This window comes from Indicator indicator, chromosome 15, assembly GCF_027791375.1.
Source record: "Indicator indicator isolate 239-I01 chromosome 15, UM_Iind_1.1, whole genome shotgun sequence".
NCBI classification, from domain to species: Eukaryota; Metazoa; Chordata; class Aves; order Piciformes; family Indicatoridae; genus Indicator; species Indicator indicator.
In genome coordinates this window covers 4,173,256-4,186,412 of record NC_072024.1, presented here as the reverse complement: position 1 = coordinate 4,186,412, position 13,157 = coordinate 4,173,256, and the positions used below count along the sequence as shown (strand labels likewise).

The 13,157-nt window shown below is 43.1% G+C and overlaps 1 protein-coding gene across 4 annotated transcripts in view; it reads right to left on the bottom strand.

Annotated features, from left to right (window-relative positions):
* The window catches only part of PDZRN3 (PDZ domain containing ring finger 3), a 147,682-nt gene extending 134,726 nt beyond the window's left edge, over window positions 1-12,956 (bottom strand). Inside the window, exons 1-4 of one of the 4 annotated variants that reach the window (XM_054387193.1) lie at window positions 12,603-12,956; window positions 12,240-12,554; window positions 5,911-5,997; window positions 4,681-4,788 (exon numbers count right to left, since the gene is read on the bottom strand). In XM_054387193.1, the coding sequence (XP_054243168.1) occupies window positions 4,681-4,788; window positions 5,911-5,997; window positions 12,240-12,554; window positions 12,603-12,956 (864 nt within the window). Of the gene's footprint in view, window positions 1-4,680; window positions 4,789-5,910; window positions 5,998-12,239 lie in introns of all 4 variants that reach the window. The other 3 variants (XM_054387194.1, XM_054387191.1, XM_054387192.1) reach the window with 3 other exon arrangements.
* Window positions 12,957-13,157: the final 201 nt, after the last annotated feature.

Below are 13,157 nucleotides of genomic sequence, written 5' to 3'. Positions count from 1 at the left end.
TTCACTCGGTTCTAAAGCCATCCTTACCTCAGCAGCAGATCTTTCTTAGCATGTATGTGGCACTGTCAGGGTCAGGTATGCCTTGTGCCTGCCAGAGCATCCCTTCTTGCAGTCCCTGTCGGGCTGATGGACCTTCTCTGTGCTGATTTGACGTTTCAGAGGCTACCTTGTTAAGACAGCTATCGAAACAATGCTGCTGAAAGCCTCCTCCCCACCTGATGTGAGCAGAAAGGGTTCTGCCGAAGCAGCACACTTACTGAGGGTGAACAGGGAACCCACAAGAAATTGCAAATTTCTTTTGTACATACAGGGTAGAAGAAGATTTACTAAAAAGTTTAATGGCTCTTCTGTGTAATCTGTGAAAAAAATCATCTAACAGAAAAGCAGCCTATAATTTGTAGCAAATGAGTGTGCTTTGGGGAAAATCCATCAAATGACTAAGACGTGTTCTCAACTCTAAACTAATGATCCTTCCTGTGAGCAGCATGAAAACAGTGGGCAAGTCCCAGGTGGCATAAATCCTGGAGGTTTCAGTGGAGCTGTGACAGTTTATACTACCTAAACAGTACCCTAATTGTGCTTAAAACTTTTTAAGGTGGCAAGCAGTCAGAATTTCAAAAGCCTCCTTCTTTCTAAGCAGTTCCAAAGCTAAACAAACAAGTTTTCTAGTTAGTGAGAATGCCATATTTGATGTATAATCTTTCAGAGCTGATGTGCTTAAAAATAAAACCTCTGAAAATCCAATTTTGTCTTAAGAAATGCCAAGCAGCTGCGTAGAGGAGGCATTCATGGCTGGGACTTGAACCAACTTCTGCTAGGAGAGGAAATTAGGACCATTTTGTTACCCTGACAAAAACGAAATCGATGAGAACTGTAATTCCTTTGCAGTGAAATCAATAGCTTCAGCACGTTTTTAACATGGCAATTTGCTATGAAACATCTTAACAATAACTTGGTAAACAGTAGAGCTGCATTAAATCAGCTGCTTGCTTTGACTGTGTGGCTACAGAACTGCACAAAAAACATGCAAGTCAAATCAGAAAATCTCACAGTATCATTACTTCCTCACTTCTAAAGTAACTGTGACAGATCTGAAAACAGATCTAGGGAAGAACCACTGGTTTACTTGGAGCAATTACAGACCAAGATCCATGCCTTCAACCCTCATCTGACATGAACTTCCAGGAGTTATTTCCCTGTTTACTTCAAGCTACTCATGTGCATGTAACATTATTAAAAAGAGAGGGGAATTTATTAGGCAGTTGATAGCCAAAACGTAGTCTTCACAATCCTATGTAAGCACTAAATTTAATTACTTAACAGATTCTGTAAAACAAAATACAGGGAGGAAAGGGTATTAAAGGGTATTTCTCTTTATTTGTTACATATTGCTTTGAAGACTGAGTAGCACAGACCATGCAACATTCATCTTGATGTAGGTAACTTAGCAATAGAAACGTTTTGCAGTTCTTCAGGCATTACTCATGTCAGTGATGTACAAAGGGCCAAAAACCTGCTTTTACAGGGGATTCAAAACAATTCCTGAACTTGATTAATGTCTTTGCATTTAACCTTCTAAAAGCTGTAGAACAGGAAAGCCAAAGTAAGGATTACGTAAGGAAAATACACTTAAAAATTCTCTCTGACATAATTGAAAGATTATCTCTGAGTTCATTTGTCAAGGGAGAGAATTTGCAAGCAGATATCAATATCACCCTGCATTTGCTATCGGCTCTAAACAGTACTCTGTCCATGCCTCTATTTTATGCTGCCTAATCCCTGCCTGGTAATTAGAAATGTTTTGACAGTTCCAAAATTGAAAAATGAAACTCTTATAAATGTTCCCCAGAACAAACCCACCAGCAGATTCACAGTAAAGGAATGTTATCCAAAAAGGAAATCAAATATTTTATGTTTTACTTCGTTGTAAACTCTGAGATGGATGCTGGAATTAATTTTGGAGATGATGTGCTCAGCAGCTTGTACTGGAGCAAGAGTTCTTTGTGAAAGAATCTATTTAAAATCACACTGCTGATACACAAAACCTGAATATTGAACAAATAAGTCAACTTCAAGATAAGCTAAATTCAGTTCTAGACAGTTAAGTTACCGTCTTTTATGCTTTTCAAAGCAAATGTGACCCACTAGGATCCTCTGCTCTCTGTGCCAAGTTCCATCTATGTCCTCCAGCTGTGTCCTGTCAGCTACAGCTAAAGCTGTAAATGATTTTTCAGCCAAGCTGCCAAAATCAAACTTGGGCAGTGTGAAGTTTATTAAAAAAACAGCCTCTAGAAGGATGCTATCACTGGACATGACCTCATTTTCACCTAGATCACTTACATGATGTTTAAATTATCTAAGGTAATTGGATGTTAGTCTGATAAAGCTCACTTAGGTACCTTGATGCAGGAGGTATTCCCTTTTTTCCTTAACCCAGACTAGTGTGAGATACAGCTCACCAAAGATAGATTGCACAGAATGCAGACTCAAAGAGTCCTTTCAGGAGCTGATGACCACACTACACATTTTGAGGGGTCTGCATTAGAGCACTTGCATCTAGTTCTGGATGCCTGTAGTGGCCTGGGGGCAATTAATTTTATCTTAAAAAGATCCACTTGGAGACTCCTCCACAACAAGCATCAAATTGCATTAGCTGGGTGCCATTCTGAGACTTGCTTCAACAAGACACTCCTAACACAAACTCAGATGCTGATGTGGTGGCACCCAAAGTCAACCACTGGGAAAAAAAATGTGCTAAATTTTCATCAGGATTTTGTATATATTGAGAGGTGAGAAGAGTGAATATGAAAACGAGCTTGTGGTCAGCACAACAGTTGTCAACACATGTCAACCTATATCAACACATGGGTTTCTGCCACACTTGCTGTGTTACAAATACAACAAATTGCTCTGGTGTCTTTTTTCTGGGTTATACTCTTATGTGAAAATGTAACTTGAACTATGGAAAAGACCCCACACAAACACTGCCCTCATAGGCATGACTCCACGCAGGGAGAAAGAACAGCCAAGAAGTACAGCAGGAAAGCTCACTCAGCCTGTCTTCCTCTGTGGTGTTCTCGGGTTCTTAGCGTGCATCAGCACAAGGGTATTTAGTTGCTGAGCCTGGCTGTGCTAACCCTGCCAAATGCTCAGATTGTGGAGAAATGGAGCAGGAAGGAGAGAGTGAGAAATGTGAAAACAACAAGCAGTAAGGAGAGAGGTCTCTTGGCACAGAGAGCAGATGCTGCGGAGCCCATGGGGGTTAGCTGCCCTTGTCCCCCGGGCCATGGCAAGGGTGACTTCCAGACAAACACCATATGACTGCAATTGCAGGCTGAATTATGGTGCTTGCACTCCAGGAGCCTGGACTGGGCCTGCACAGCCAGACTAGGGCATTTCCTAACTTTGAGGTATTTGACTTTCCCAAGTTTTGGTTTCATGCAGTTGTTTGGTTTATGTGACTGTGCACTACTTCAGAACGGATGTCAGCTTTGTAAATCTGCTTCGGGGAAGTGGATGCTTATGGGAAAACCCTCAGTTCAAACACAACTGCATAGTTCTCTCAAAATTGTCCAGACCTTTTCACAATTGTGTTACATCACATCCATCCTTTAAGCAACTCTGGATCACTTCACAGCTCAGCTTCTTATCTTTTTATAGTTCTGCTACTGTGGCTCCATTCTTTCCCATATGAAGCAACTTAATTAATATTTTATATCCTTACTAAATTGTGAATACAATTTACCATAACGGTACAGAAAATAGCAAAAACACATTGTCCCCTGCCAACAGAAAATCCTTAACAGCTGTTTATTGCTCATTTGCAAAACATAAGAGCAATGGAATTCCATTACTTAGAGACACTGGCTGCTCCATGATATCCTTGGCAACAAACACCACACTTATCTTTTTGAACAATAGACTCTCAAAGTTTCTCCAGCCTACAAAAATAAGACAGTGAGGAATACTTTTTCTTAACTGTAAAATGCTAAACAATGGGAACTGACTCACCATCAGCTGCATTTTGTTCCATCAAAACAAACCTTTTCCCCACACTGCCCCCTCTCCCCCTGGACCACCAAAACAAATTTGTTCACTGCAAATTGGAAGAAACATTTCCAGCAACCATCTCTTTGACAGGAAGTTTTTATTGAGGTCAAGACTATGGCAAAATGGGAAGAACTTCAGCCTGCTGTCTGAGTAATGTAAGAACTTACAAACAACATGAAGGGAACCCCTTAGACAGGTTTATAATAAGCCATACAGAAATCATACGGCAGAACTTTTCCTAACTGCTCAAAATTTGGTCTCTAATATCAAGGAAAAAAAAAATCATGGTTTAAACCGCAGGTATTTCACATATGGTTTTAACTAAGTAACTTTAAAGTTTCCAATAGCTTTAAAAAGAAATATCTCTGGCATCCCAAATAGATGCTAGCTCCTCAGGAAGTCAGGACATGCACATACCATCCATAATCTGGTTTCTATATTTAGGTAAGAACTCTACCTAAAGCTGTGAAGGTCAGCACTGCATCAAGTCAAGCATATTTTAACAGCCATGTCTTCCAGACAGTGTTTACCATGGCACATTTCTCCTAAACCCACACTAAACATCATGCCATTTGAAGTCCTGAGGTGGGACTTGCACCATTAAAAGAGACTGGATAGTGTCTTACATACCTCAATAATCCTGTCATGAATTTGTAGCCCTCCTTCCTTAGCAGCCGGGCCCGTGTCCACTATTTTTGATACAAAAATTCCTTCACTAGATGAACCATCTTGGTTGTCCTTTAAGGATGAAAAGAAAAAGATACTATTGTACCTTGAACTAATTTGTCCTCAGCTAAAACTTGTCCATGTCACAACAGCAGGTATAATTGGAGAGATATATTCTTATCTATGTCTTAATATGGAATTAGTTGGTGCTGATGAGCACACCTGATACTCCCATTTGGAAAGATTAAACAACCAGGACTGGAATTCCATTAGGTACAATAGCTGCATGATAATAATTTTCCTCCGATTTAGGCCAGCTCAGTAGTAATTGTCATTACAATTATTCTTAATGTAAAACCTAGTGAGCCAGCAGCCTGCTTGCACATCAAACATAAGACAACAGTGCATTTTTATTTTTAGTTGCACAGCTCTTCCTCTGGAGGCCTAAAAATGAAACCATGAAAAATAATTTCCACCTAACAAGGTATTTTCATACTTCTGTGTATTGTGTCACCAGCTTCTACCAGCACAGAACAATGTCTCAGATAATTGAAAACCTCTAACTATAAAGAAAGAATAACTTTAAAGTGAATTTAGTAGGAATAAATCATGATTAATGTCAGATTTCTGAGTGGCCAAGAATACTTTCTAAATTACTAGGACAAGGTATAATCCACTCCTTGATCTAATTAAAATCATATGCAGCAGCCTCAACCAACAAGCATGCAGAAAAAAGTACTTTAGTGAGTGTATGGTGCAGGAAACATCTGCTGAAATCACAGAATTCAAAATTAGGTTGTTTAAGTTACGTCCCCTCACCTACATTCAGAGCTGCACAATCTCTGGTGGAAAGGAGAGTAAATGATGTTTCCTTAATGAACTGTAAAGGGCTAAAGCTGTGGGCCCTGAATTCCTACAATGTCTTCAAAGCAGTATGGCCTGAGAAAGAAACAGCACCATTTTGGGAGTGACACTGCACCCTCAGTGCTGCTAGCTGTGAAAATGTGCAAGAATATGTGGTGAGAGAAAAGATGGTGTATTGAATAGACATCTGATAGAAAACTGAATGCAGGATCTGCTCTGAAAGAATCCCAAGAGAACCAAACGCTTGTCAGCAGCATTTTTTCCTCTAAGTGTTGACCTACATGCTTTTCCCAACTGGAAAGGGCAAACATATTTTAACAATTAACATACCATGCATGGTCGGCCACCAATGATATTAAATCCAAGAGAGCCAGAGTCACGATGAAGGACGAGAGTCAGGGCTTTAGTTTCTTCACCCTACAAAGAGCAGATGAGCACATTCAAAGCCTTTGTATGCATTGGCAAGCAGGATAGCTAATACTTCTATACAGGTTTGTTGATATGTTATTGTCCCCCACCATGTAGTTTAGAGAAAAACATTCAGAACAACTTTGCAGGAGGCAAGTCAGCAGCTTGCAGCCTCAGCACTCCAGCCACCCCACTGTCCTCCAGTGCTTCTCTGAGAGACCCACCCTGTAAGATTTATGTCCATTTTTTATTGAGATCTACAGCGAGACACTTAACAGCAACAGAAGATACTTATATGTAATACTGGATCCTGCAACTACTTGACCTAGTCATGTGTGATGTGTTATGCAAGACAGTCCGTGTTTCCAGTAGTCAAATTCTTGGCTTTTCCAGTGCTTGGGGGTGACTGAATCTCAGCACCGCATTTTCATCTTGCTTCTCTCTACTGCTAACTACATGACATTGTTTTGAACAGCATCAAACATTTAGTGTTCCACAACAGAGATTCTCTGATGAGTTTTAGAAAACAGCATTAAACAAAACTGCTACAAATTTTCCACAGTCCTAGGATGCCAATTGCTATTCACAGCCCCTGCCATGAATTATTTTATTCCTTGGAATTTTAACAGCAATATTCCACTATTGAAAATCATTACAATTAATTCCCTAAAACAGGAAAATCTACAGAATGGTTCTCTGATTAAACAGAAAATATACAACAAAGATTGACTGGATAGGGACTGAAGGGAGGTTGTAGCCAGGAGGGGTTTGGTCTCTTCTCCCAGGCAAGCAGCACCAGAACAAGAGGACACAGTCTCAAGCTGAGCCAGGGGAGGTTTAGGCTGGAGGTGAGGAGAAAGTTCTTCACAGAGAGAGTGGTTGGCCATTGGAATGTGCTGCCCAGGGAGGTGGTGGAGTCACCATCCCCGGAGGTGTTCAAGAGGGGATTGGACGTGGCACTTGGTGCCATGGTTTAGATAGTCATGAGGTGTAGGGTGACAGGTTGGACTCAATGATCTTTGAGGTCTCTTCCAGCCTTCTTGATTCTATGATTCTATAAATATGAGCTGTTATCCTGTCCTCTTACCTCAGCTTGCTCCTAACCATAGCCACAAACTCACACAAAATGTCCTTTATCACAGTGGTGATTACTTAGGTCTATTAACTTTCATTAAGACTGTTAAGGACAAGTAAATCCTCACAAAGTACTAACATCACTCTCAGTCAAGTGGTTGTTATTTACAGCACAACACTACAAAACTAGACAACTGCAAACACACAAAAACCTATCAATAACAATTTTTCTGTTTCAGTAATCAGAATAGGATGAGTATATGTTTACAGATACATATGAACCTTGCTACCTCCAAGATATTTTCTTTTTCTTATTTTTTTCCACAAAGGGTAGGAAAGTTATGAACACAAAAAAGTTTGAGGAAGTTATCTTACAGGTCTGGTTTTCATAACCAATTAATGACAGAAATTACAACAGTTACAATGTAATTCGGTGCAGATGGCTTTAGCTTGTGCATTTTCCTTCAAACATGTCAATTTGAAGTTGTTGATCAAATATTAATGTCTATTAAACTAATAAAAAAATGTCAAAGTAATCCTGGATTACTGAATTACTCCTGCAGATTTGGGGATGATAACAAAGCCAAATTCCCTGCCAGTGTAAACTGGCAGAGCTCCACTAACCGCATGCTCACAGCTCCACTGTGGGGGAGCTGCACCAACATACTCCACCTGAAAATTTGCTTTACAGTTTTCACATCAGTTTCTGATCATTATCTTTCCTGCAGATCAAACAGTAAGTAGACTTGGACCTGATACATGGAAATAGGAATAAAAGCTCAGTGATTTTCTTTGAATTTGCCTACGCTTGGCATCAGTGGTACCCAGAGGTCTGAAAAAATTAAGTAAAGGCTGTTTCCCTGCCAGTCTTTACAACCAGACCTCAGACAAGATTTCAAGAAATAAACTTCCAGTCCTGTGAGACCACTTTCAGGGACTGATGGTTCAGGACTTAAAAGACAAGGACGTGCTAGTGGCACTGTTTACCTCCCCTATTATGCTTTCTAAGAAGGCAGATCAATTAGAACAATCAAGAAACAATTACAACATTGCTCTCAAGACACAATTGGTAATTAAAGTTGAACGTTTTCATTAAAGTCTCATTGGTGGCTATGATTTGATGATTTTACACCCAGCAGAGAAAGTATTAAAGCAGGTGGGCTCAAATGAATCAAACACTTAAGGCAAAAAAAGTCCAGCTAATGCAGTTTTTTTGTAGGTACTCCTGAAGAAAAGTCTGTAGGGATTTTAAAGCAACTCTCCAGACAGTTCTGCTGGATTTGTGCACTGTCTCCATCTCTCCATCTTCTCCACAGCAGCAGCTGTCTTGCAGAGCACAACCCACATACCCCAACTGCCCCAGCACCAGAGGCAGCAGCACATTGCTGGAACACTTGGTTACTTTTGCAGATTCACATCTCAAGTCTTAGCAATGTCTTTGACAACCTTCTTCACTTCATAAGGAAGCCAATGATTTTTCCAGGGCTCTGCCTTTCTCTTTGCCTCTAACATATCTCATGTTCCAGCAAAACAATCATTAAACAGTGAGGTAACTGTGGAAATGCAGTGGCCAGCATCCAGCCCTGCCCTGTCATCTGCTTCAGAGCAGACCTGATGCTTACTGGCATGTTGGATTCCCATAACTGAACAGAAGTCTTAAACATAATTCTTGAAATTACTGTATTTCCCAGCTGAGTAATGTGGAGCTAATAGACTGCTTTCCCTTTAGACATTGGAGGACTCTAACTTCTTTGGTAGTGCTGTGACCAAGAAGGTCTGTCTGCCTTACAGGAGGCACTTCTGTTCCTTGTTTAATGGCAAAAGGGCTGCCAGGATCAGTCCAGCAGATCCTGGCTGGGGATCCTGGGGACAGTCTGAGAGAAAATATCATCTTGTTTTAAAGGGCTTTATCACAGAATGGAAACTCCTGTTGCCACCTCCACAGAGGTTTTAAACTAGAGGGTTTAAATATCAGATCATAAACTGGTTCCTGTATGTCTGATACATTTACTTCAAGTCCATCCTTGCCTTTGGCCATTGGGACAGAAGAGTTTCCACCACAGGCTGCAGCCAGCACCATGAACTGCTTCTGTTTTTCCCTCTCAATTCTTTCCAAAGGACTTTGATGGCTGTGTACATAAGGAATGACCAGATCAGCTTATCAATAGGTGTGAACAGTGGTATGTTTCATCAAGGATTAAGCATTGTTTGAATACCATGAGGTGTCTTGATTACCTAGACTTTGATGTTTCAGGATTGACATGTCTGATCAAAGGAAATACTAATTTTGAGTAACACACACCACCTTCACTACCACTCCCTCCTCAAGCTTGTTCACAACAAGCCTTACCTCTTCCCACCAAGGAATAAATAGTTGCTCTCTGAATAAACTTTCAGATCTGTCCTTCGGTGTAAGCACAGAGCAGACAGCCAGGCAATAGACAGCAGGACTAGTATGCTCCTTCAGTGGCAAAGAATACACATGGAAAACACAACTGAAGTCACTTAAGGCACATTCACCTGTATAAGGGACTGCAAAACTGTGAGATATTTACTGAATAATGTGTGCATAAAATATATTTTATATTTCTTCAATATAGTTATGGCAGTGTTATAAAACTCACTTCAGAAATGGAAGAAGCACAAGGAAAACTGTGTGATTCATCCAGTATCACAAAAGAACTCTATGCTAAGACAAATCCAGACCTGGGTCTCCATGATGCCTTGAAAAGCTTGGTCCAGCCAAGAATGACCCAAAATTTGAGTATTTCATGAATAGCCTAATGTCCCTCCACATCATATTTCCCCTTTAACTAAGCATTTAAACAGGAACTGTATGTGGATATTTCTTCTGTTTTGACTAGAGGATGTCTTCTGATTTATTCTAGATTGGTTCTACATCTGTAGCAACAAGCAGGGAAATCAGATCCTTTTCCTTCACCTGATGAGAAGCCAGAACATCCTACAGTGAGTTTTGCAGTCATCCCTCAAACCTAAGAACCCATTTTGTCAGTGTCAGTGCCTGTATTTTAACACAGACTGAACACTTAAAGGTTTTAACAAAACACATGAAATATGAATAATGATTGTAATTAAGTAATGATAGCAAATGTGTGGCATGCTTTGGAGATGCAGTTGCTTCTGGAATGGAAATCAGTTCTTCCATGTTATCATACATGGAATCCATGTATACAGGGACCTAATCCTTGTGCCCAGCTGAGTGTGACAGTCTGCACCATGCACTGTATAGTCTATGCCAGTGTCTAGAAAATAACCCCAGAGTTAAAACCTGGAAGTGTGCCACAGCACCAAATTGGTAAAGCATCCCCTGCACTGGGCGATTACCACAGGGCTTTTAAGAAACCCTCCAGTGCACAAAGATGCAAGTTTGCTGATTGTACTTCTCTTGGAGCTGGGCAGACTAAAGCTGTTAGTATTGGAGAGCTGCCCAAAATGCTGTGAAAGACATGTAATTGATTGACCGCTAGACCACAAGTCTGTGGTGACATGACACCTTCCAGCTTGCTTCAGATTAGGGGCTGCTTCGGAGGACTGTAAAACAGCCTTTTGTAACAGGGCTGAAAACGGGCACAGTCTCAGGCAGCTGCATCCATAAACTTGATAAAAAGTATTGCTGGAAACTCTGGACCCTGCATGTTTACAACTACTCCAAGTAGCACCTTTCCTGCTACCAGCAGCTCACTAGGCTTTACAGAGCTAAATAATACAAACCCAACATTATCAACACCAGGCACAAAGAAATGAAGGAAGGGCTGTGTGAGAATAAAGCTGTGCTGTTAGGATCATGTCAGAGATGAGGAGGTATGTAGTCAGAGAGATGATTTCTGACAGTAGGGCTGTATGGAGGACTTCCCCTATCACCAGCAATGTGAGAGGGAGCAGGGGCAGCTGTGGGAGCAGAAAGCCTTGCAGCAGGCCACTGGCTAAGTTCAGGGGGCTACAGGAAGAGGAAACTGAACTGTCCTGAATCTTGCTGTGAATGAGAAATCTTAATTTAATAGTTTTATGAAGATTTTAACCAGCACTACACCCAGCTCTACCAGAAGCTACAACACTGCACTTAGTGGTGAGCTTGGTCTCCAAAAGGAAAAAAAAAAAAGGCTCTAACAAGATGTTTTGTTCCATTTACACAGCTTTTACAGCCTCAACATTACCAAAGGTGTGGATATAGATGTTTGACAGTTTTGAACAGTTTAATACTGCTGTGTCTGTGGTGGCACATTCCAGGTCACTGGCAGGACTTTGAATGTCTTCATTTAAGAGATAATTGGCTTCTAGGGCTTCCCTCGCTGGGGAGCCTCATTCCAATTAAACCCTGGGAATTGTTGTGGCTCTGGCTTTTGATTCTGGTCATTTTAGAAATGGTCTGATTCTGAGGGGCTGAAGTAAAGATACTCTTTCTCCTCCTAAACTGGGCTTTTAAAGAACTCTGTGTGACTCTGGAAAATAAATGCAAGTACACAGCAGGCGTCTTGTATTTGGACATGAATGTTACAAAGGTGATGGCTTCAGATCATGAAATAGCTGGCAAGGTATCTGAGTTGTGCCATAATTAATCCTAAAACTGCAATTTGTAGGAAGCCATATTTTGGGATGCTAGGTGAGCTAAGGGTCTGGAAAGCATTGAGTCACAACAGCCTCTTTCAACTCATTCTGCTTTGTGTTACTCCTGGGAGTTGATTTCTGGTGGTTCAATACCATTTCCAGCCCTGAAAATTCCAATTTTGCTGTTTAAATCTTTCTTTAGGGAGGGAACTAAAAAAAGGAAAAAAGTAATACTGTGCTGTAACATGTGCCCTTGGTATTTTGATGCGTGAGTGGCCATGAGGTCCAGACACCAATGATGGTCACTTTAGAAAAAATAATAAGTACGGAAACCAGTACATGACAGCTATTAAAAGCCAAAACTCTACGGGTGTGGGGGCAGACGGGCTACTCATGATAACCCCTGCTCACGGGCAGCGCCCACGGCCGGACTCCGAGACACCGGCGAGAACGTGCCTCTGGCTCTCGTGGGTCTCGGCCGCCTCTCCGAGCCCTTCCCACCGCCCGACCCCGCTGCTGAGAGGCGTCCGAGGAGCGCGGGGGACGCAGCGGGGAAACTTCTCCCAAGCGGACCCGCCGCCGCCGGGCCCTGCCCGCTCCTCTCGCCTTACCTTGCCGGGGGAGGCGGTGCGGGCACGGGCCAAGGCGTCGAGGCGGGCGCTGTACTGCGTGAAGCGCTTCTGGTATCGCAGCGCCGTCACCTGCAGCTCCAGCTGCGCCGCGGCCAGTCGCGACAGCAGCGACTGCTCCCGCTTGCCTGCGCGCAGCGCCTCCTTCTTCAGCGCCTTCTCTAGCGCGGTCGCCCGCGCCTGCAGCGCGGCGCCGTGAGCACGTAGGGCGCGCAGACATCCGTGCCCGCCGGCCCGCCGCTCGCCGTGGGTCAGCATCAAGCCGCAGCCCTGCTCGCAGAGGCCGGCGGGCCGCGCCTCACAGCGCTCCCGCATGTGCGCTTCCACGTCGCGAAGGTTGAGAACCTGGCGACAGCCGCGGTTGCGGCACTTGGCCGGCGAGAAGTCGCAGGTCTCGGCGTGCTCGCCCAGGTGCTGCAAAGGCACCACCGCCTCGCAGCCCCGAGCGTGGTTGTCGCACTTGATGTCCAGCTTGAGAATGAGGCTCTTGAGGGGCAGGACGTGGTTGAGCTCCTTGGTGGAGATGCGCTGGCAGTTGACGGGGCAGCTGCCCTGCTGCACCACCCAGGGCAGCACGCAGCCAGCGCAGAAGACGTGGCCGCAGGGGGTGGTCAGCGGGTCCTCCAAAACTTTGTTGCACAGATTGCATTTGAAATCGGGATCCACGTCCCCGTTGAAGCGATCCAGCTCGAACCCCATCCTCCTTTCCGCTTGGCCAAACGCAAACGAAAAGGGAGAAAAAAATACCCCAACAACACCAAAACCAGCCAAAATAGCCAGAGAGCTGAGATGGGACAGGCAGAAAATACTAATAACTAAGTATCAACCAGCTACTAGGGAAGGGGCTCCGGGCCCCAGCCCAGCCCTCCGGGGAGCTGCCACGGCCGCCCTGTCCCCTCC